Source organism: Aptenodytes patagonicus, chromosome 4 (assembly GCF_965638725.1).
Source record: "Aptenodytes patagonicus chromosome 4, bAptPat1.pri.cur, whole genome shotgun sequence".
NCBI classification, from domain to species: Eukaryota; Metazoa; Chordata; class Aves; order Sphenisciformes; family Spheniscidae; genus Aptenodytes; species Aptenodytes patagonicus.
In genome coordinates, this window is record NC_134952.1 from 46,117,557 (window position 1) to 46,142,603 (window position 25,047).

A 25,047-nucleotide genomic window follows, 5' to 3' on the forward strand; every position below is an offset into this window, starting at 1 on the left:
AGCAAAACTCATACCTTCCCATACAGGCATCCCGCTCCCCTCCATATTTATCTCCTATCATTTAAGACCTGTTCACGCATAGTAGCTTCTTAGTGATTGGATCACAGAGAGTTGTTTAGCAAGGCTAACAAAATGCTGTTCAGCAGCAGCATTCGTGGAAATAGAGGGCTATGGAGAACTGAAAGGGTTAAGGTCATCCCATCAGGAAATCTTAACGCCCCATAAGGTGATAACGTGTAATCTGTTTTAAATATGACCATGTGTCTTCATGAAGTTGAAATGTATCCCACAAGAAAGGATCCATTGGCACCATCCTTTGTTCTCTGTAGGCCTCCTCACATCTGGAAACTATGGGACACTCTGCTACATCCGGGGGTGCCAGCAGTTTACCCGAGGTTTCAAGGGTCTGCTGCTAGCAGGTGCAAACAATCCACAGAAAAGCCCTGTGGTAAGTTTGCCATGAGATTTGCAAAGACATAGACTAGTAATTCCCTGCAAATAAGGTTTGAGCCTTGCAATTACCTTCATGCCTAGAAACTTGTAACTGATATTTGTTATTTGTTTACAGTAAACACTTATTTGAAACCACTTTGTTTCTGGTTCCTAATGTGTCAAGAGCACTAAAAACCTCAAAACTCCAAATGTATCATCTTTATTAAATAATAAACAAATTGGTAGCATATTTTTCCTGTATCAAGAAGAAATATAACCCTGACTCCCATAAATCTAGTTGAACTATTATGCATCAAAGTTACCTAAGTTCAAGCTGTAGCACAAACCTGGCTTGAAACTTTGTCAGCTTTAAAATTCGGCACGAGGTTGTGAACAACATACCCATTTTGGAGTGTCCACCATTCAATGGTTGAGTTGTATAGTCACTTAGCTCTCCTGTTGTCCTCCAGAAATCCTGAAGTACTTCATGATGTTGGGCATCATTTTCTTTGCTTTACTGAGAATTGAACAGACACAGAAGTCTTCGGTGAAGTTTTCACGCAATCAGTTTATACTATATTCGGAATAAAATTCAGAGCTCCTGAGAAAGAGAAGCATTTATTGTGAAATCTGCCTTGTGTGTCTGAATGTCTTCCAAACATGAAGGTTGTCGTGAAACATATTAATTTTACAACTCTTGGTGTTTTTTCATGAAAAGAACCAGATCTAGTAGTTTGACAGTACAGTCAGCGTTCCATGTCTACGTAGGTACATGAACTGCACAATCTACTCAATTCACACTAATTATTAAGTGTTGTTATTAAATAATGAATTGTGTGGGCAAGCGTGGCTCTACATAGATGAAGTTGAACCTCACACTTTTTTTTCCTGATAGGTAAGGCCAGTCACCTTGTCTGACTCTTTCCTCCTTTGGCTTACTGGCAGCTACTCCTCCTAACGAGCTTCCGGAAACAATTTCATCTGTGTAAGCAGAGAAGCAAAACAGATCAATTAGTCAGACTGTAAGTTTGGTACTTTGGTACAAAAATGAGAAGAAAAAGCAGTTCATCTCCTTCTGATTTTCTTTTAAATTTATTTTTCTTTAATTTCCCAGACGAAATGGGAAGGATTTCAAGATGACATGTGCCATACTGCAGTCTCAATTAGTTTGTAGTGAAACCGTGCCAGAGCAGGGAGATACAGCTTTACTGCATGGCATCACGTGGAATCTAGGAGCTAAATTAACCTGCCATTCTTGTCTCTAATGATCTTTTAAAATAAATTTACACCACCATAGAATTTGAGTGTGTTCAAAAGGAATGTTCCTTTGCTTACTTACACTTCGGTGTTACATCCTGCTGCATGCATTTGGAATTCGATCTCCTTTCCAGTTACAACAAATGGCTTAATAAGATGACTGCCTTAATAAGACAAACTAAGAAAAGGAATATAGATAGCGAGTAAATCTTATGTCCTTTCAGATGCTTAGCACCCCGCGTTTGTCCAGCATTGGGCAGAGATTGGGAAAATCCCAGATGGATTTTCTCATGGCACGCTGCGCAGAGCAGATCCTGTCCACAGAGAGAAGCTCTCCCCTTTGGTCATTCGAGCTCATATATAATTTCCTTACAAGAAGACAACTCTGTTCCTAAAGGATGTTCATCCTAAAGGATGTTCACATGAGAACTTTTTGCTGCAATTTTAGATAAAGGCAAGGCCATGCAGGTGGCATAACCACCAGTATGGCGTGGGAGCTGCCTGCAGGCTCCTCTGTTGCAACGAGCTGGCTCGGTTTATTCTGTAGCCAAGTGATTTGTGCCACACCAGCCTGCGCCTACTCAGGCTGTCAGGTGGGCAGCCTCGATGTACAGTGCTCTCCCGGTCAGGATGTGTATTAACACAGAAACTTTCTTGGTACTTCAGTGAGGGTACATTTATTATGTAGTCGATCAGCTGATGTGCAGGTTCGCCATGGCTCACTGCTGGGAAGAATCACAGCCATTGTTCATTGGCGTTGGGCTGGAGATGCTTCTTAAGTGAAAAGAAAGTGCAGAGAAGAGGTATCTGAATTTGTTTTACTGCTACCAGGAAATTCTGGGCAATAGTGGAGAACTACTAATTAGCCACAGATTTTGTACAACTAGTTTTATTTGTCAGGCATTCCACTCGATCCTATTTTCATCTTCAGTCAGCTGCTCCTAACTTAGCACCTACTAAATATGAATAATCGTGGTCATTGTGTTTATCCCATAGCTAATCAATAGAGAAGACACATGATTGAGTGCATGGATAATTATTGGTTGTTGTTGTACACATGTACACAGAGTGACTTGTGGACCTTGTGACTTTGCGACGGCTCCTGGCTTTTGAAGAGTCACAATAGCACGTGGAAAGTGTGCAGAGAAGCCTTCTCTTTGTGTTTTGCTCCCACGGTTGTAGTGATCATCAGATTTAGCATATATTACAGAAAGAAGTATGTATGCCCTGAGGGGAATATCTTCCAGAGGATGGTCACGAGGACTTTTTTAGGAAACAGGGTGGTGACATCTCTCTCTGCAGGCTGTCAGAAGGAGATGGGCACAGACAAGCTTTTTTTATGACGGAGGTGTACTCTTTGAAAACCTCAGGCTAACTAATGCCTGACTTGAAAGAGAAGGGGTTTGCACCATTTTTTGGTGGTGTGGAGTGGGAAGTCGGTCAGATTTTGTTTTGTCTGTTAAATAAAATCCTGTTGAGACAACTTATCAGCGTGATTTCAGGAGTTCCTGCGGGTAGTAAAATCAGCATAAAGGCATTGCAGGTGTTTCACTCCAAATAGAGAGAAAACATAAAATTATCTTCTTAGAGAGTATTTTCCGTTATGTTTCACACAATGTCATGCAGGTTTTATAATTGCCTAGTAATTTATTGGTTTTGCATCTTTTGCCTTCTTTTTAAATTTTACAGTGCAAAAATAGGAATATTTGGGAAAGTTTTGGTTTTACCATCCTTGACAGATCACAATGTTTTCCTTTGCAGACTTTCCATAGAAATACTGTTCCAAAATGTGATAATTTCTATCAAGAGGAATTGGTTTACTTTGTAAAAGTCTAATGTCTTGAAAAGCAGTTTTGTACTTGGTGGGCATTTGCTGCTTTCACTATAAAATTGTTCTTTCAGTTCATCTGACACTTCAAATAATAACCCATTTGTCAACAGCTAATACCATCCACTACTGCAACAGAAGAATTTAAGAAGTGCTACCTAAGAACACGGCAAGAGCAGGCACTTTAAAAGAAAAGCTTTAATGAATGCTATGAGCAGAATGTGACCTTTAGGGATGCAATTTTTATGAACTAATAGCTAACAGATTTTAAGCAACTTCAGAATTTGGCAAAAAAATTTCAGAGTTGGTAGAGGGGAAGCCTACAACTCCAAAATAAAGTGGATTTTTAAAATGGGTGCTAGTGTAACTAGGATCACGAGAGGGAGGTAGCATTGCCATATGCAACCTGAATGCTCACGGAGGTGAAAGGAGAGAGCAGGCTGGGCAGCCGGGCCAAGCTTAGTGTTGCAGCACGCTGATGAATGCAAGGAGGCAGGAGAGCTTTACGGCTTCCTTGTGGCACCAAGGAATAACTGTCACAATAACTTTTTAAAGTAAAAGGCATTTCCGTGCCCGGTATGACTTGCTTCAGCTTGGTCCTTGATGCTCTGTTGAGCAATTCAGTTACACAGATGTATTGCTAACCAGGTGGATACATTTCAGTGAGGGGAATGGGAAGACAAGCTGAAGCTCTCTCTGAAATTACTTGGTGCTTCTCACTGGGGTACTATAATTGGAAGAAGCGATCTGAAATGTCTGTCGACTAGGAAGAGAAAGTCTTGATATGAAGAAAAATGTTATCATCTACTGCGTGAGGCTCACTCTTTGGGAAACGGTTTTCTTTTTGTTTGTGCTATTGTTCTTCTGTAATGAAGCAATTTTTGTAGGAAAATTGAGCTGTCTTTTCTCATATATACCTGATCGCTGTTGTGTGAACTTTCACAAATATGTTTTTAGCTGGATCTTTGATAAGGTGGTTTTTTTTTCCTCTCCACTATCATGTAGCTTTAAGCTGTTTAAGATTTTTAGCAGTAGCAACAGATCTAGAACTTCTTCAAAAATATCCAGGGGATCTATTCATGTTATCCCTATTTGAAAGTCTGGATTACAGTGTCTAATTCTTAGTAGAATAGAATTACTGGACATTAAACTTCAAATTATTTTTATTAGCAGGACAATACCTCAGTTTAATTCAGAACTACCTTGATGATAAATATGAGAATCTTTTACTAAATTTCTTTCAGCCAGTTGCGCTGGCATCCAGTTATACTGGTTTCTACAAGACAAAGAAACTGTTGGTGATGTACCTTTGTGCCCTGTTTTACTCTAGAACTAGAATTATTTTTGTTCTAATGTGTTAAATTTTAAGTCTCTGGCTAAACTAGCAGGTCTTGTTAAGCAGGTGTCGTGAGCAGCATGGCTGTTTGTTTATGGCAGTATCTGCATAATTGTTATCTTAAGTGAATTGGTTCAGAGAAACTGAACTGGTAAATGCATGCAGAAATAACTCATTATCATCATTACAGTTTTTCTTTTGATCATTTGTTGTTAGCTTCCTGTAAGTATTATATCAGAAAGAACTAGGGGTGGGGTGGGGTGGGGTGGGGGGGTGTTAACATGTGTTGACTTAAAATTTCAACTTTTGGGATGGAATTTTGTAGGCATTTCTAGATGGATCAGACCAGGGACTGGTATGGCTCAGAGCCTCGCAAGCGGCAGTCAGAGAATATTTTATTCATACATCTATTTTTTTAAAAACTAGTTTACAGAGAAGTCTGTGGCCTCATGATTAAGTTCTTTTATCACTGAGCAGGTGTAAAAATGTGTTTCTGTAAAAGTGCTGGTTATGTTGTCATCGATTGATACAGTTTGCCAAGACTTTGACCTTTGCAATACCTTTGACAACAAATTTACGGATTAATTATGCATTGTGTTAACAATGTCCTTCTACAATCTGCAGTTTCAGTTCACCTGAGAGCCCATTTCTGCAGGTATCATTCAGAGGGATTAATAGGGGTTTCTATCACCTTTTCATTAAAGCTGTCTTTTTGTGAAGTTCACCAACTTATCTTTTTGCTAGTAAATTATTGATCAGCTGGAGATCATCTGATTCTTTGATCATCTTCTGTTCTGCTCTATTTAAATACAAGCAACGAGAATGATACGTGCAATTGTAGATGAAAGCATACCATTAAAGGACTGCATGACACTTACATTATTTTATTTCCCACACCTTAACCAATTAAAAATAATCATCTTGTATAATCCCTTCTAAAATGACACACCTCAGCAGTCATTAGTTTACTGAATTAGAGGAGAAATAGAGTCAGATTTTTTTTTTTTTTTAAAGCTGCTGCCTAGGGTAAGCTGGTGGTTCCACTGATCTACCCAAAAGAATAAGTCTTTTACTAGAGAAAATAAACTGGATTGGAACTAGCTTTCTTGGCTGTACTTAGAAATGGCACATCGGGTGTCTGAGGAATCATACCTTGTGTCCTGTTCTCCTGTTATTCTGAATCACCTTGTGTGCCTGGGTCTCGGTCCAGTCTGGAATGGGGATGCGACAAGAAGCTGTGTACAGACCTGGGAAGTGCTCCCAGGTACTTCAGCTTAGATGTAGTATAGCAACAGAGAGAAACAGGGAGAAGAGAAAACTTCTACAGCTATATTTCTTTTCTTCAGGTCCTCAAGGTAAAAGTGGAAGCTGGGGTGTGCACCCTGCTTTACCTGCCTCTGAAGCGTGTGAGTCGAGATTGGAAGCATAGCTCCAAAAAGCAAGTGGCAGCCAGCAGAGCCCTCCTCGGGATGAGATCCAGCAGCTTTCTTCACAACTCCTGAATGGAAGTGAGCAAGAAACACGTTCTCCTTTTCAGGCTTTTCTATGTTTTGTTTTGCCCCTGACGACACTGGTGTCTGCACTTCTGCAAACTTGCACAAGTGGTGAAGTGCATTCACCACTTCTGAAAACTTGCCCTAATTTAGGATCCTTAGGGCTCCTGTGATAATTAATCAATTATTCAATATTATCAGTGGTCTGTCTGTTATTTTTTTGATGCAGCAATGCTGGCCAGTGGCTGCCAGAAAATTTTCCTTGAATTCTCTCACCTCATGATACAAGTCCTCAGACCAGTCCTTTTAGCTTTTCAGGATATACATCCCAGTTTCCAAACTCATCTTAAGATGAGTACAAATACTCTGAGTTGGTTTGCTTTGCATATCATTCCACTATAATTAGTCATTTCCAGACAAGCAATGAGACCTCTACTTACTGGTGTCATTTGAACTTACCTTTAATACTCTCTGACTTCAATGACAAAAACGTATTTGCTTACTTTATTTAAGCAAAAGACTAGGGTAAAGAAAAAGACAGTGAGGAATGAAACAAAAAAATGCAATCTTGAAGTCTGTTTCATATGGAAGTGTTTTCCTAGCTGTCACTTTGAATCTTTACAGCACATTTCAGCCATAGCAGCCTAGGGATCAACTTGGCTAGCACTAGTCCGCCTCCAAATATTACTTCTCCCGGTTGGCCCCTATGTCTCCTTGGTATACTGGATTCTAGCTGGTAAAACTGAAGCTAGAAATAGCATTATTGATGTGCTTTGCTGCTATAAAAGAAGCAGAGGAGGTAAGATCTTGTATTAGATCATCTGAGATGGGATCTAAGCTACATATTTATATAAAGGCATTTCCTTTTTAACAAGGAGGCCTTACTGTATTTCAGCTTTTTTGAGCTCTTCAAGAGATAGCAGTGCTAGTGCAAGCTGAACTGGGAATGCTTGTCTCTGAACTCATGAAAGGTTCTTCAACGTGTTAATTCCCTGCTCATGTTTTCCTTCTTGCTGAGGAAAACAATTGTATTCTAGCTGCAAATTAGACCTTCCCTTTTCAGGCAGAAAAATTTACATTGTGAAACACTTGTTTTTCTATCTGATTGCAAATTGCGTCTCATAAAAGTTATCCACTGTGTAATAGCTTCAGTTGTATATAGCCTTTCTGACTCGCTAAAATGACTACACACCAAACCTTAATCAACCATGTGTCAACATTAAGAGCAAATTACATATACTAAATTCCCTGGTTTCTGAACATTTCTTCCCCTGGCAGTTGCTACACAGCCAGCCTCTGCCATCTCCACGCAGACCCTTCAGATGAGCCAATACAATTTAAGATGCTGCGCAGAAAAACAGACCCTTAAACCTCCCTGGGTTAAAAAGAACCATCTTAAAAGTGGTGGTGCTTTTAACCTGAATAAAGCTCAGTTTTCAGCTGAGATGAATTTGATGCGAATGAACAGTGAGTTCATTTTAGAATGCCTGGGCCAGCATTGCTTCCTAGAGAAACTCTGCTGGGAGGAGTCTCCTGCTCCCCCAACACGTCGGGGTATGATCACTACTCTAATGCCTAGTTCCTACTGAAATTGAAGGGTGTTGGTTGCCTCTATATGTCCTGAAGCTCTCAAGCTAGGAACTTAGCTTTAGGCATGTATGTATTCTTATCGTGTTAACATTATTTAAACTCCCTTTTCCTCTGAACTGAGATGCTATGCAGATATTAAGCCGGACTTGAGCGCGCTTGGTAGTTAAGGCATTGACTTAATCTGATTTGAATTTAAAATTAATGTTTTCAGGGCCTCAAAAGTGATGGAATAGAGAGACACAGTGTCCTTAAAGTTAATAGACTAAATCAAGCTACCTTATAAACGAAGGTAGGCAGGACAACAAATGCAAGTGAGAGAGACTGGATTTTTCAATTCAGTGTTTCAACCTAAATTAAGTGCTTACTAGAGGAAAAAGGGAGAGCAGAGCAGGAGAATAAGCCAAATTTGTATTACAAGTATATATATTAAGCAAAGTGCAAAATTTTGTAATAGTAACTATAGATGGGAAAGTTGGATGACAGGAAAACAAATTGTGTTTAAAGTACTCTCTTTTCCCCGCCTTTGTGAATAATGTGGGCAGTCTGCCTCATACATGCACTAGGGGTGAAGGGGAAGTTGTAGAAAAAAATACAGTTTTGTTAGCGTCAAAGAATACCCTGTGCACCCAGCCCATGCCATCTCTTGTTGGCTACGGAGGAAAAAAACGTGCTATAGAAAAAACGTGTATAGAAAACGTGTATAGAAACGTGTATAGAAACGTGTATAGAAAAAAACGTGAGAGCCTTCCTCTTCGCTGCCCTTCTTAGAGGATCCCAGGGCACTCTTTAGATGCGACAGGATTTTCAGACTGCACTTGCTCATTCATTCCCCGCCTGGTCAATGTCTGTGTGCGTACAACTTTCTCAATACCTTTCACCAAATGAACAAATCTTTAAAGTAGCTTTATTTAAAACACTGCAGTATTTCCAGAAGGATGTCAGTTTTAACGGTGCAACATTTGCACTGGTGTGAAAGTATTCTGAAGCTTGTATTTCTTGGCAGATACCAGTTTTCTGAGAATTATTTTCCTCGACTTTCTGCTTCACTTTGTGAGGTGGTATTTGGAAAATAGAGCCTCTGTTTTGGGGTTTTCTTAACTTAACAAAAGTATTAATAGATTAAAAAAACCCTTAAGAGTACATTCATGGGGGAAATAACATTAAAAGCTGTAAACACTATCCTCTTTTACAGCAGGAGTGTCTGTATCTTAATCTCTGGTCAGGAAGCAGCAGCTGGAGGGAGATAAATTGTGTTGACCAGGAGAGGGCTCCCGCAGTCTTCTGTATTACTGAGTTTGGGAGCTTGAAGACCCAAAGGTGTAGCTACAGAAGAATTCATGCAAGAGCTGCTCAAATCTGATTATGTTCACCAGTGTGCCATAGATACCATAAATGTAAATAAATAAAAATACTGTAAGCATTATCACATGAAATTCATGCATGGAGAGTAGAAATCAGTTTATTATGGTGCATGCAGTCAGTAATATAAGCAAAGAAAACAAACCATTATTAATTTATGGTGTGTTCTTTAAATAAAAGCTTTTTCTAGCCTGTTTTTTTTTGTTGCTGGTCATAAAATTCTTAGTACAGTCATGTCTTTTATAGATGTTCATAATTAAAGGGACAGGCCGGAAGTTCTACTTCAGCAAAAAGAACTGCCAAACTGTGGAAAAGAAACCTTTACTTTTCACGCATTTGAACAAGTGTCAATGAAATATGCTGCAGTGTTCCCAGAGCTTTTTAGGGATAGCTTGATCTATTCAACTTCTCATTTTGACAGATGTGCTCCTTTTTTCTAGTACTGCTCACTTTAATCATTTTCATGGTAGTGATTCAAGAAAATCTTTTATCAAGATCAGACCTATTGTGCCATGTAATGGACCAATAAAACTGGAGGGAATACCTTAACAGCAAAGGGCGGTTTGGTGTTGGAGCTGTATTACAGCGTGAAGTTGCTTGGGTCAGAGCACATACCAGAGTCTCCCTTCAATGAGTTAAAATAAATTTATCTTAATAGAAGAAAATAAACAAAACTGCATATCCAACTATCTAAGTTTTTTTGCCATACTATTAGTAAGGCCCGAGGATCCTGGATGTATTGAGTTAATCAGCTAGTCCTGCACTGATAAATTTCTTCATTCCACTTCATCTCTGGGAAGTGATTCCTCATTCCCTCTCCAAAAAGTCTCACACAGGTGTCTTCCACAACTTTCTGGAAGGTCTCCAATTTTAGACTGTTTCAGATCCAGAGGGAAAACAAGTACCATAGAGTTTGCAGTCTCATTCACTGCTTTTTTCAGCCATCTCTTCCCTTCTGGGAAAGGAATAGCACTTGAGGGCCCCTGCTGACTGCAGGTGTGATGATGTGCAAGGGGGAGACTGGTGTTACGTGCCCCTGAGAGAGCTCCTGGGAACTAACTGTAATTTGTCTGACATAAATGGCCTTGGAGCAGCTTTTCTGAAGAATGGCCTCCCACAAAACCAGTAAGAGATCAACTGTGCCCTGAATGAGCTTCAGTCCCTGAATGATCTCAAGAAGCAATCTTGAGTAGACCATATTGCAATTCGGTCCTTCAGTAGGAAAGAAGTTCTGAACTTTGCCCATCATGATTTGCAGTGAGGATCAGATGAGGCTATGCTATCTGAAATGTGCTCTCATACTCTAGGATATTAATTGAGAGAATGCATCATCGAGGCTTCAGACAATTACCTTTATGAGATGTGTGTTGGAACTGATGGAGTCTTAAAAAATACATAATTGTTTTGCCTGTATTGGGTCCCAGTAGTTACATAAAAATAAGTTTAATTTTCCTGCAGTAAACAGCTTGCATTTTTCCCAGTTGTGCTAACACCACAAAAAACCAAAACCAGCAGAAAGTAAAGATTTAGATTGTATTCTGACCTCTTGCGCACCTCCTTAATCCTTAGGCCAAGAGGCCAAAGTCCTCCTGAATACTAAATGAACCCTAATTTGGTGGAGAGCCTCGTAAAGCCAAGGGAATTACTAGGAGTCAAAACAGAGTGAGACTATCATCTTGTTCAACATAAGTAAATCTGGATGTAAGGTACAAAGAGGCACTCAGATTACTTGTAGTTTTATTTATCTCCTTGCTTAGCTGTTTTTTTCTCCATTCAAAAAAAAAGAAAAGCAGACTTACAGTTAAAATTATAATTAATGGTCTTGTGGTCTGCCATTAAATGGGTTTTGTGTCTTTGTGGTTCCTACTGGGTCTGAAGAGATGAACAACTGTTTGCTTATCACCAAGTTACTCCTCTGGAGAAATTTTGCACCAGAAGTGCCTTTAAAATCCTTTTGCACATTATTTTCTTCACAGGGACAGTAACAGATGTTTCCTGCTCAAAAATGTCCAATTAATGTGGCATTCAAGTGATAAAGCCATGAGCCTTCTCCTGCTAAGACAAAGCAAACATTTGTTTAACTGGATGTAAGAGCAGGGCCAACCTACTTTAGTCTTGAATGTCAAATCACTATTCTGATAATTTCCCAGAGGAGTATTTTTAAGCCTTATTATTAAAAGGATCATCTTAATGTGACTACAAGGGCAAAACGAAGCTTTCGTATTTGTTCAAAAGAATTGAATTTGGATTGTGACAGTATTTCCTAATATTAGTATGTAATGAAGTAATTTCATAACTTTCATAACAATATTTTGCAATATTTTCTTTTCAAAGGCAAACAAGATTAATAAAAGTCTGACTTGTATAGTTATACTGTATTTATAACTATGATGCTAGTTGTACCCTTAACGCACAGCTCAGCTTTTTGAAATACATTGTGACCACATCTTCCTGTCTGTAGTGATATCCTTTCTGGGGAAAGCAGGTTTTTGACAAAGTTTGTGTCAATCAGTAAGACTATTTTTACCAAGGACACGCTGTATTGTGCTTTTTTTCTTTACTATATATAATGAGACAAAGTTTAATAAGGAGGCCAGGAGATCATGGTAACCTTTGGAGTAGAGCAGATGTCGCTGGTATCTCTGAGCTTGCAGAGATTTAAAAACAGGTGCTGTGGTAAGACTCACTGGCATGTGGATAGCATCATACCATAGTACGATGGCACAGATGATTGACTTAATGGCACGGAATGATGCATTATGAGTGATCGCAGGCAAAAATGTCGTTATCAAACGGTTGGAAAGAAAATGCTTTTGCTTAAAAGAAACATTTTGAGAGGGGTAAGGGCACGTGTATCCATACTCATTTATTAGCTTTTACTTCCTAAGATTCAAAAATTTGCAGTAGACTTCCTGGCCACATGTGGGATTAGCAAAGTTCAATGGTACTGTCGCAAGCTCATTGTCCCTGGCAGATACTTGAGAAGGGTCTGGCTCTGACGGGTTCCTTTGTCACTGGCATAAAGCGGCTAGCTAGTGTTAGTATGAGTATGCTTTTATTTCTCTTCCTGTCAAAAGTCACTTCAACTGAATATGAACAATAACAGCAGCTCTGCCTACCTTCAGTGGAAAAGCAACTTTCAACCAATTAAATATACCTCCAGTGAAAAGATATACTGTTGGATCAAAACCAAGCAACTTCAGGAGTTTTCATTACATACTGCATGTAACATGCCCTAGAAAAAAAGGGGTTTTTGGATTCAACAGTATATAAAAAGACATGAAATGGGAGAACAAGAAACCTGACTTCAGAGATTATAAACCATATATCATGGTCAAAAAGTGTTCAAAAATTTGCCTAGTAGTCCTTATAAAGGTCCTTCATGAGGATCATGACTTTATACCATTATTTCCGTCATGTGGGGGGAAAAAGAAGAGACTTGTCTAGGACCAGAGTCCTGTCACTGCCCTAAGACAGTTCTCAGGCTTCAAAATTCTGGACTTTCAGACTGTACCATATATTTTCTGGCTAGGACTTTTTATTGTAAATAGTATAGGCATAATTTGGCTTTCATCTAAATCAAAGGCTAAATTCCTGGACCCTACAGCATTTATGAAGGATGTCTTTCAGGAGACTGACGTTTAATACTGTTTATCTTGTATGCTGTACAGACAGACATTGGGACTACTGTGAGAAAACTATTGATTTTTTTCCAAAAGTGCAATGCTAGTTGACAGACCCCTATGGATTACAGAAGGGTTTTTTGATCTGTTAATAATCTTTAGGTAGGGAAGTTTTCCATGCCACCTGTCCTATGCTTCTCCCAGCATGATTGGGAGCGAACACTTTTCTTCCCGACTGTGCTCCTCTTCTTGGTTCTCGCACATCATCAGATCGGTGGACGGTGGGTTTTTTTTCCTTTCCTCAGGTGTTCACACTGCTGAGAAGGAAACGTTTTGTCACGAGAGCTTCCAGGCTCCAGGAACAGAGCTACGTGCCTAGAAAGGCTGCAACCACCAGCAAATAAAGCGGCAATGCGTTTTACTTCTCCTGCTGTGTCCCTGCTGCGTCCCTGCTGCTTGCTCTCCTGTGCCCACAGCCCTGCCCAGGGCTGGCTCTCCCCCACCAGCCACCAGGCATCTGCCTGGGACGCGGTGCCCCTGGCTGCCCCACCACAGGCAGGGACTCTGCACTGCCTGCTGTGGTTACAGCTACTCTAGACCTATGGGAGCCATACACATCTGTCTCGGCCGCTGTTGCCATGGCACTATGGAGAACCACAGAGGCTCCAACCTCTTCCCCACAACCTAAATAAATATACTCCAGTGTTAGCCCATACTGAGCTCCTGGCATCCTCGGCCCCGCTGGCCCGGCTGGCTCAGGAGTGACCCGGCCACGCCAGCACTTCTTAATGGGCACCTGTTTCTTCTCCGCTGAAAGAGGAAGGACAAAGGCGAGCTATTAACAACATTTAATCTTTGATATTTACAAAAGGTCAACTTTGTCAAGGATATTATTTTGTAGAACTGAAAAAAACATTTATTTTCCTCATATGAGTCAAGTCATAAGAGTTTTAACATTCATCACACACAAAGACCAGCTGTCTGAGAGGGTTTTTTCCAATCTTTTTTTTTATTAATAGAGAGGGATCACCGTACCATTACAATCCTTCATTCTTCTAACTCCAATGTGCTTTCCTTTCTAGGAAGTGCACATATCTACATCTGTACCTGTACATACACCTGTATACATATGAGAATGATATAATGTCCCTGGATATTGTGGTCAGCTACATCTTCCCAAGACATATTGACATACATAATAGAGACAAAACCACACTGCTAGTCACTGTTGTACATAAAGCCCGTAGGAGCATCTACTGCAGCTCAAACTAGATGAGGCCTACTCAACAAGCATGGGGTGGGGGGATCCTTGTGATTTGAATTTTTTTTTTTTTTTTAATGTTCCAGATTGGGAAAATGTTAAATGGATGGTTCAGTTGTTTCCTCTCCCACTCGTAGAAGTTACTCTTTTGGGAATTGGCTTCTGCCTGATTTCACTTGCTACTGCTCCTGTCTGCTTCTTATGTACTCCTTGCTGATACTGGGACCAAGTTATACTGGCTGTTGAAGGAACGTGGAAGGTGGAAAAGTGATTTTATTTTTATTTAACATTTCAGAGGAAAGACAGTAACATTTTGGAGATGTCAAATTATAATGATGATGATTGGTCTATAAATAAAAATAAAATACACATTCTCCCACCATTGATCATCTTAAAAAAGAGAAGACAGATTTAGATGGCACAGGACTCAAGTTCAGCAGCTGTCTTGATTTAATTCTCTATTGCCACATTGCAATTTGTTGTGCTTTGATCAGTGTAAAGAGTAGGGAGCATGGCTCCAGGATATTATCCATCCAGGATAATGGATTGGGCTCATATAAAATCACCAGTGTACAGACTAATCTTTGTGCACCTCAGAAACTAGAAGAAGGCCTTATTCAAGTCCTAGCATGATTCTGTGTGTCATATACAGTGAAAATGAGTACGATTTGATCTGAAAAGAGTAATTAGTGAATAAACAGTTATTTTATATTTAAATAACAATCCTAAGTGTAGGAATTAAAAACGGTTGAAATTCTGAAAGTATATAAAGAAAGGAAGGAATATAAAATAAACAGCAAGTAGGAAGGAAGGTAACAGTAAATTGGAAAAAAAAAGCTGGAAGGAATATTTCAAGCTGAAACAATGTGACTGCTTTCTTATGCTCTTATACTATTTGGTTACATCACATGATATAAATAAGGTTAAATGATACATTACAATGACATGAAAATGTGTAGACATAAATAGGGCATAAACTGCTGTAACTTCTGTCGAACTATATCATTGTGGTCTGGCTGTGGATTTAGTTAATTTTTTCCTAAGTTTATCTACCAAGATTACCATAAATATTTTAAAATTAAACTATTTAAAACTTGTTAAAAGCTATTTTAAAACCTATTGTTCCAATATTCTGTATTCTGTACCATTTGTACTCTATAAAATGACATACTGTAGGTCTTTAGGAGATAATAATCTGCAAAATGCAATAGTCAGTGTCCAGGAAGAAACTATTAAAGTATATCAACAGCGAAAACAAAGAACAATGGGTTACTAGGAACTAGACTGCAGGGAAATATCCTAATGATAGAAGCAAAGATACTACCAACTGGTATGTAATAAACTCCTCAGCAGATGATGGCTTGGGGAGAAAAGGTCTTGGAATTGTAACATTGTGATAAAAATAATTTGACAATTCCTCAGAATAAAAGAACTGCTTTCACTTTTAAAGACTAACTGGAAGGGAAGTACCTGAAGGCAAAAAATGCACAATGACCCTTCCCATCCACCCATTTATAAAAATAATAACTTTATTTCTCAGCCTGGAAAGGCTATGTAAAAAAGCCTATTGGATTAGAAATCTTAGTGGAGAAAAGGAAATAATCACCAGTTAGACATGAGTAGAGGTTTTACAGCTTAAAACTCAGGGCAGAGGCTTTGTACATTTACCGAATCCTGAAGGCGGAGGTGGGTTATTAAGTTAGAGTAATCCAGGGAGGAAAAAAGAATATATATATACACACACACCCACACACACACCCTTTGCATTTGTGCTGTGAAATGTAATATGACTTCCTTAGGGAAGATGCATGTGATTTAAATTTGGAAGAAAAAGTACTGGTCTGGTTAGAAAGGAGAAAAGGAGGGAGGGGAGGGAGATGCAGAAAGCATGCGTGTGTGTGTGCGCACGCACGCATGTGTGTGCACGCACGCATGTGCATGTTTATTTGAAAGCTGTTGCAGCTCTCCAAAGCAAGTGGGTCACCTATAATGAAGTGCAGTATGCTTTTGCTTTGTGGTAAAGGAAAAGAAAAAATCCCACTGTCTTTCCATTTTCTTTTTCTTTCCACTCTCACTTGCTTAGGTAATGAGGCTTACTCTGATCAGAAGCATGTTGTATGTTCAGGGGAGTCATCACTGTAAGAACAAAGGCATAACTATAGATAAGTTCAGGCCTGGCTGAAAATTACATAAAATGACAAGCCAGAGTAAAAAGGGGCTAAGGAAGTCAGGGATAGGTTGTACTGGGTAAACACAGTGAGATGAAAACAATCTAGACAAGAACAACTACCCACAAACCTGTTCCATGGAATAAGGCAATCTGGGAAGCAGTAGCAAAGCATCTTGCAAAGATTGCAAGGTATGAGTCAAAGAGCTAAGGAAAAATATTTTTCTAATCACGTCCAGAAACAAATGTTTAATTAGCTCAGAAAACGGTGAAAGTTGGCACTGAAGTAGTCTCAACAATAGTTATTTAGTAAACGGTATGCATTTTATTATAGTTTTATGACAGTTAATACTGATATGTCTAAGTAGTCTTACATTTATTACTCATTACATATTCTGTTTAATTCCAAAGTACAGATTGCCAATATTTCAGGTAATGAAAATGCTATTCTGGTTTTGTACACTGGGCATGATTTCCTATGTGTGATAGGAAACAGATAGAAGACTACTATAGTTTATTATATATTTCTGCCCAATGCAAGAAATACATGCAGCCGTAGAACTATCCATTTGCACGAAATGCTACTAATCACAACCAAGTCAGACTAAACTAAACTAATTTAGCTTTTACAGGTATACACATCAGTAGACTTGAAAGCCAAGCTTGTTTGTTTTATTTTATCTTGGGGTGCATAAAATCATGGTATTTGGCAGCATGGAATAAGGGACATTAAATCGGCTTTTATGCTGTTGTTAAGGAACCCATAGAGGATGGGATTCAAGCAGCAGGACATCATACCCAGTAAATGGCATATGCAATATACTAATTTAAAATGTCTGTTAGAAATGAGAGTGGCATTAAAATCCGTCACAATGTGGAAAAGGTGAAGAGGCATCCAACTGAAACCAAAAACTAGGATTAGCACTGTCAGTCTGCAAAAAACTCTCCTAGATCTTGTCTTAATTCTGATGATGGATCGGGATAACGTAATCATGTCCTGGATCTCTGTATTTTCTTCTGGGATCATCTCAAAACAGATAGGTATCCCAGGGATGAATTTACTGGAGGAAGAGAGCTGGCTTTTTTCTGTGCCAGAGGTATCTGGGAGGTCTCTGGAATGAGTATCCTGATGATGCCTTGAAATAGCTGGCATCACACTGGAAGTCTTTTTACTGTATCTTCTGTGGTGCTTTCTGCCAAAGGCGCAGCACCATCTGGAATGGCTGGAGGGCTGCACCTGCGTGCCGGTACTCTTAGAGGGATGAAGAGTTAGGTTTACCATCTCCTTTTCTTCAAACTTGTTTTCCTTGTTTGACAGTCTGGAACCTATGCTCCTGCAGACGCTGGTGTGACTAGCGGTTAAACACACCAGCGGCAATATATACTGCATGAACAATAAGGCTATTGTAAAGGCGATTCTGTAGGAATCGGAAGGCCATGACTCAATACACAAGAGCCTGTTCTCCAGTGCCTCTAAATTCAGAGTTTTGCTGAGGTCCACAATTTTGTGGAAAACTGGCAGAGGGGAGCAAATGGCAAAGCCAAGGGCCCAAATGGTCACTATTAAGAAATAGCCTTGTTTTGCTGTTAAATTGCTAGAAAGGGGATATTTTATCATACGGTACCTGACTGCAGCAATAGATATTAACATCAAAGTTGAAACTAGAACTGATGCGCACTGGAGGAAGGGCATTACGTGGCACATGATAGTGCCAAACATCCATTGGTCAAGCAGGACGGATGTCAGTGTGAAAGGTGAGCAAAACAGCACAACTAAGATGTCAGAAAAGGCCAAGTTACTGATAAGAATGTTTATTATTGTCTTCTGCTTGCGCTTTAGTAGAGCCGTTAGTATAAGCAGATTTCCCATAAAGCCAGCCAGACTTATAAGTGTGTACAGCCCAATAAGAAAGTACTGTATATCATCAACACTACTCTTATAGTCTTCCCAGGCAGAAAAATTCTTTGTAGTAGCAGAGTTGTTCTTGGTCGGTGTCCTGTTGTTACGGTCTTTGAATCCTAAATCCATTTTACAGTCCTGCTTAGAACAAGAAAGGCATTAATTAGGATCTGAAGGAAGGATGATACTGCTGTTAATCAGAATGTAAAGGAACATAAATTTACCTTGTACCACCTTAATAAATTAATAGTGATGTTATTCTACTGTGAGGCAGATCCTGCATAACTTCAGGTCAACACGAATTAGTTTCGTAGGTTTTATTATGTGGCGTTCAGGACACCTAGGCCTCCTACCTGGCTGCTCACATGGGATGATGACAATTTAAGGTTCTGCATTATGAAGCTGGCTTTTAACTATGCTTTGCTATAGACCATATGGTCAGCCTTTCCATGAGGGAGCAGTTAGCTACAAAAGCAATCCATTTAGAGTCGGTGAGATTACTCATGTGAATAACAGCTCATTGCTATGAGTAAGGAAATTACAATCACCATCTGGGCATGTACCTAATCATTACATGACAGCAAATTATAATGAGAGCATCTGAAAATATATGATGTTTTGACATATGCTAACAACTGCAGTAGTATTTCTTACCTTGCTAGTAGAAAACTGACACAAAATAGGTGAAAGCTTTCAAAACGGATCAGTTTATAAGGAGATCCACTGCCAGTGATCTAAGATGGAATTCCTAATGTGGTGCATATACAAACCACCTTCTATTGAGTGTTGAACATATTTTAACTGTTACTCAAGCAGAAGGGAAAACTGCCTGTGAAACATACAAAGTAATAGGATGTAATACAGAGAGGACAGTGTTAACTGGAAGCAAACCCCACACAGCCATTTGAAAATTCAGGGAACTGCTAATTATTCAGCACAGAAACATCTAACATTAAAACCTAGCTCAGCACAAAGTTATTCTGCCTACAGAATCTTCATGTACTAGTCTTTCTTTTAGAAGAAATAGAAAGACAAGAGAATTCAGTTTAAACTCCAGTTTAACTTAAACACCTGCATGTACTAAAGTTTCAAAGTCAAAATTCCCCAAAGTGCCAATGTCCTGTACAAAATTGCTTAATGCTGAGAAATATTAGGCAAGACTAAACAAACCCAAAACCCATAAATTGAGCAGAAGGCTAAACCTGTCAACTAAAAAAGGCAGGGCTCTTCAAGAATGTAGCTACTCTCAGTGAGCTGTATCGTGCTGACTTCTTCCAAGTGCAATAATATTATTATCGGTTTCCTCTACACATGCAGATGTGCTCCTTCCTTCACATCACAACATGAGCATCCCATTGCCTGATAGCAGGTTTGAAACCAGTCAGGAGTTATTCGAGAAAGGGAAATGAAACTTCACTCAAGAGCTAGATCTGCCCAAGTCTTGGTCACTAACCAACCAGTCATTGGCTGAGAATAGGAAGACTAGTAAGAAAGAGGGAAGGAAATCCCGTAACATCTTGAGATTCAAAAAACCTCAAAAACTCTTACAATGAATGCTCTCAAAGTGATGATGACTCTGAAGGAATGAGCTTTTCATTTATTATGTGTGCCTACATAAGTAACCCTGTGCTAAGAGGGATCATTCTGTGTAGTCTTCTATTTTAACGGATACTAGGTAGAAGGACTAACCTGTAAAGGAGAAACAAACTGCAGATGTTGTTTCTCTCTCAGAAACCTGGAGATTAGGATTGCTTCTAGAGCTTCTACAGGTATTTTCAGTAATAGTAAAATGCCCGCACATAATCATATCTGTCCCAAGGTCATACTGAGTAGTGACAATGCACACCGATGCTTAAGTTGTAGTAACAGCTATATATGTGTGGAAGTTTTGTTGATCCATGTACCAAAACTGCAGATTCCTCCCTAGACTTTTTGGTGATATTGGCTGTCATTGAAAAGATTGATCATAGGCCATAGGTTCATCACTGTGTGGAGAAAAAGTAGGCGTCCCTACTGGTAGAAAAGGCTCTCTATCTAGTTAGTCCATTCCATTTCAATTATGTGCTACGGTCTGAAAAGAAATCTGTGTATTTTCATTCAATCTTGCTTAGTTTTATTCAATGGATTCTATGAAAAGAATTGAAAAAAATCTGTTGGTGTTGCTGTTATTTCCTACTGCCACTTTCAGCTTTGGGAGACTAAAAGTGAAAAGGCAGAGAGTCTCAAGTCAGATGCACCATAATTATTTTGTCTTCTACAAATTTATATTCAGTACAGGTAATGCTAAGACTAGGGCCAAAGAACAAAATCGTATGCGTTGTTATGCTGGAACATGTTTATTAAATGAATGTTTACTGAGTTCTTCTCAAAACTGTAACTGAAAATTGAAAATGAAAAATGTAATTGAAAGATTGTTGCCAGGTTCTGTAGATTTCTACATCTTCACGTAAAGCTCTTGCAGTACAGCTTTAGCAGAGTAGTTCATCATGTTTTTAATACAATTCTTTAAAAACAAAAAGTGAATATGCTGGTTTTGCTAAAGTAGACATATTTTGTTGAGACACATCAATACTGAGGAAGCTCAGCAGGAGTGGCTCTGAAGTCCAGCGCGGGCTCTCCAGCTCCATCCCCCCTGTGCGGTGGCTGCCTTCTGCCTTGGGTGAGCGCTGAGCAGGCGCCATCTCCCCTACCACAGGTCCTGATTTCCATGAGGAAGGAGCACAGGAAGAAGCCACAACATGCTCTGGTCAGGCCCTGGCTGGACACTCGGGGCACCACAGGAGTCCACGGTGCACTGCAGCCACTTCTGCACCACCTCCCTATAGTCACGGTTTCAGAGTGACAGAAAGACACAGAGAGAGAGAATAAAACTACAGTCTGTTGGTTCAACAGAGAACTGCTGTGCTGACAGAAGTTCCCTTTGCAATACGCCCAAAAAGATTTTATGTTTGTTTTGGATGTGTGAAATGAAAGCAGACTTTTCCCCCAAAATTTCAAAAATCGCCAAGTGGATCTCTTGCTCTCCGAGCTTCCTCTCCTGCTCAGAAGGAACCAGTTGCTCTCTCAGCTTGAGTGCCACTGGCAGTAAAGATGCAAACAAAAGTGTTCCTCCCGTATCATTGCTCTTCAGTCCCCAGACTCGTATTAGCATACCACTGATTTCACAGGGCTGTGTGCACTTATTGGCATTTATCTTCCTGCTTTGTTTTAACAGCTGCTTCTATTTTTGGGGATTCGCTCACCCTCCCTCTGTCGGTTGGTCAATCCCAGTGCGGCACGTGGCCGCAGCTTTTAGGGAAATGAAGATTCCTGAAAATCCCACTGTAGGAAATAGTATTAAATAATACAGCCTCTTTTGAAAATGTTCTCCTCATATTTGAAGTGTATTTCTAAACTGAATGCACCACAGTGCCATGGTGCTCTTGTGCTTGTTTTCAAGATCACATTTAATCAATCTGAAGGTACCTGATGAAGATTTTCTAGCTGTCAGCTCCAAAAGTTGGATCACTTTCACCTCCTACATCAATCAGTCAAGCAAATGAGGTCCCCTTTCTGTATTCCTGGTCTGCATACACTCCCTGAGCCTGTACTCAGCTACACCCGTATGAGCCCACACCCTGTGAGCTTTAAGTGGGTTTGCTTAGGTCTCCTTTAGTTTCAATGGGATGCTTGAGACAGGAGGCTAGGCTGCACAAGGCAGGAGGGACTGCAGCTTCATGGCAGGATCCAGGGATATGAATATTTACCGTAAGAATCAAATTAATGCAGTTAACATTAAATACAAGGAATGTTTGTGGTTATCTTTTACAGTAAAATGTATTTTATGACAGTTGATGTACCATGATCTTGAAAGATTTCAAATAACACCTCCTTAAATCACATTCATCTGTGATACACCCCAGTGTGACTGCCTGAATACTGTGACTTATTTTCACCAAAATCATGCTTCAGAGGAGTTTTCAGCTGCAGTTGATCTAAGGCCTGAAAGTGACAAGGAGAACTTAAACCGTTATTGAGGTTTAGCTGAGTTAGAGGTACCACATAACCTGAAATATGCTAGTTTAATATGTTTATAATCTTATAATTAATCTCATTATTGCACTTAAAGCTATCATTTAAAATACAAAATCCATAAATCATAATCTAGGAGAGTGAATAGGCTAGGTATTTCTCTTTCTCTATGTATTTAAAGGGAAATTTTCAAGAACACAAAAGTTAGGCAGGCAACCATCCTCCTCTGAAGGCAATTGTTCTTTCAGAAAATCTTCCTTCTGTTAGATGAGATACTTATATTAAGGTTTATTCATGGATGAGGGCTTATATCCTACAATATTAGTATCTGTTAAGTTGACTCTGACTGGCTGGTGCCTGCCTGTATGGTCTAGTCAGTTCAGTCTGTATAACAGTGTCTATACAGGACAATTAATCTTTATAGCTGTGAACAATTTACAATCTTAGGAGACCTTTTTCTACCTTAAAAACAAATAAAGACAAGCACATGCAGGGAGGAAGCAAAATGTGAAAACTCGCTGAGAAACACAACCTTTCTGCCCCCGTAATACTGGAGTGGTATCAAGACTGTACAGAAAATAAATTCAGAGAAAGTCTTTAAACTTCTACACAGTTGTAAAGAGTTAATATGGCAGGCTGGAACTGCCTGACCCCCTAAGCTTAAGGAAAGCACTGAGCTATGTTGTTACTACTTGAGAAAAGTTGCCCTCACATCATTAAAGACTGAGATAATGTCCGAGCCAAAAATTGAAACCACTGAAGAGCCGCATTCACAACACAAGCTAAAGATGAAATGCTGCTGCTTCAAATGTTCTTGTTCATTACACGCAACAGCAAAAACTAGTCCGAGAACCTGGGAGAATTCAAAGGATGGAGATACTTCAGAAGTCCAGAAAAACGGATATTCGTGCATGTTAACGGATGCCTCCTTATGTGCCTAACTAAAAGAAGAATTGCAACATTACCCTGGAAAACAAGAATACGGCTTCCCAAAATAAGCAAAAGCCAACTAATTGGATCATTTCTCCAGCTCCTTGGAAATGTTATGCAGTGTAATGGGGTATTTGCTGGCCAGAACAGAAAACTTGAAATGCGCTACTACATTTTATGCCAGGGAGCACAGCAGCTCCCGGCTTGCAATGGAAAAACGACCCCAAACACAACCCCCCCCAAAAGACCCCCAACGGGGAAGGCTGTTACTCTTGCCCTTCTACACCTCGCTAGGGAATCACTTCGCATCGTGCGCCCCGCACCGCCCTGCGTCCGAAACCACGCACCCGTCCTTAGCCAGGAGCCCCGGGCTCCCCGCAGCCGCCGCGGCTCGGGCTGAGGGCGGCGGGGACGGGACGGGACGGGACGGGACGGGACGGGACCGGGCGGGACGGGGCCGGCCCTCGCCGGGGACGCGGCAGCCAAACCCCCCCGCGGCTGAAGCGAAACCCCACGATTTCCGCGCGTTTGCTGGCAGGGCGCTGCCCCGCGCAAACTTGCGCGGCCGCCCCGCGAGGGGAGCCGAGCCCCGCCGCGGCCGCGGGGCTCCCTGCGCGGCGGCTCCGCGCCCCGCGGAGCGTTACCTGCGCGCGTCTGCCGGCTCCCGCGGGCGCCTCGGGGTTTCGCGGCGGTGGCAGGCGGAAAGGGCCGCGGTGCGTAGCGCGGGTGCGTAGCGCGGGGCGAGGAGGCAGCCCCGGGCGGCACTCATAGCTCCGGCCCGGGCCGCGGTGGGGAGAGCGCGGCTCCCCGGGAGCAGGGGGAAGCGCGCATCCCCCAGGCTGCCTGGCGGCGCATCTTACGCGGCTGCTGCGGAGGCGCCGGGGCTCGCCTGCGGCCGAATGCCGGGCGCCGGGGCGGGATCCCGGGGCGGGATGCCGCCGCTGCCCGTGCCGCTGCCGCTGTCGGTGCGGGTGCGGGTGCGGATGCCAGCCGCCGTGCTCGCTGCTCGCCCGGCCGCCGGCGGGTCAGGGCTGGAGCCGCCGCGCGGGCGCATTTCGGGAGGCTGTTCCGTGCGGTATCTGGAGCCTGTTATTTCAGCCTTGCGCGGTATGACAATTAGAGTTGCCATGGAAATACAGTGAGACTGTAAACAAACCCCGCGCTCGCCAGTATTTAAGGGGTGCTCTCAATTTCTCACCCTGAATTTAGGGCACAGCATTTTGAAAAGGTGAAATGCTCTACGTGTCGCGGGACATCGGGAAGTGTGAGCGTAGCCAGGCAATCGCAGAGCTCTGACCTGAGCGCTCTCTAGTTCCCCTCACTTCGGCTGGAGCGGAGCCTTGGTTGTATTTAGCCACACTGTTCAAACACCCTTTAATTTTTACCATTATTTTAGAAGAGGTGGGAGGTGATGGATTTCCCCCAAACAGTTTTCCTTTCTGAATTCTTACAGTTCTTACGGAAGCAAATATCTGAAGGGTGGCTTTAATTTTGCCTGGGCCATCAGTGGGAAGGCAGGGCATTTTTTAAAATGAGCAATATTTTAAAGTGTAAAAATTCTTGGGTGTGTCATAGCACAAAGCATGAAAAGACAAATTCTGCTGTTCTTACCAGCTGCTATCTTGTAGCACAAGAAGACTCATTGATCATAGTCCAATTACAGGGCTACTGGAGAACTGAGTGACATGCAGGTCTCTGGGAACACAAGTGGCAGAATCTGACACAAAAACGTAATGACTTTTCCATTTGCCAAGGCACTCCTTCGACAGCTGATATTAACACAGCACTGCAGAAAAGCTGTCAGTATAATTAGCCTGTGAAAGTCTGTACTAAACAAAGACAAAACAGCTGGATCAACCG

The 25,047-nt window shown here is 41.0% G+C and overlaps 1 protein-coding gene across 5 annotated transcripts; it reads right to left on the reverse strand.

Moving 5' to 3' along the window:
- Window positions 1-13,791: 13,791 nt before the first annotated feature.
- NPY5R (neuropeptide Y receptor Y5) lies at window positions 13,792-24,012 on the reverse strand. 5 transcript variants are annotated; one of them, XM_076336578.1, is made up of 3 exons: window positions 23,832-24,012; window positions 19,936-21,065; window positions 13,792-18,384 (listed from the first exon to the last, which is right to left on the reverse strand). In XM_076336578.1, exon 3 carries the CDS (start codon window positions 18,373-18,375, stop codon window positions 17,044-17,046), a length of 1,332 nt encoding a protein of 443 aa, XP_076192693.1. In that variant the 5' UTR covers window positions 18,376-18,384; window positions 19,936-21,065; window positions 23,832-24,012; the 3' UTR covers window positions 13,792-17,043. The 5 variants fall into 5 exon arrangements, with proteins under 5 accessions (XP_076192693.1, XP_076192692.1, XP_076192691.1 ...); XM_076336577.1 differs by having other exon boundaries at window positions 18,901-21,065; XM_076336576.1 differs by lacking the exon at window positions 19,936-21,065.
- Window positions 24,013-25,047: the final 1,035 nt, after the last annotated feature.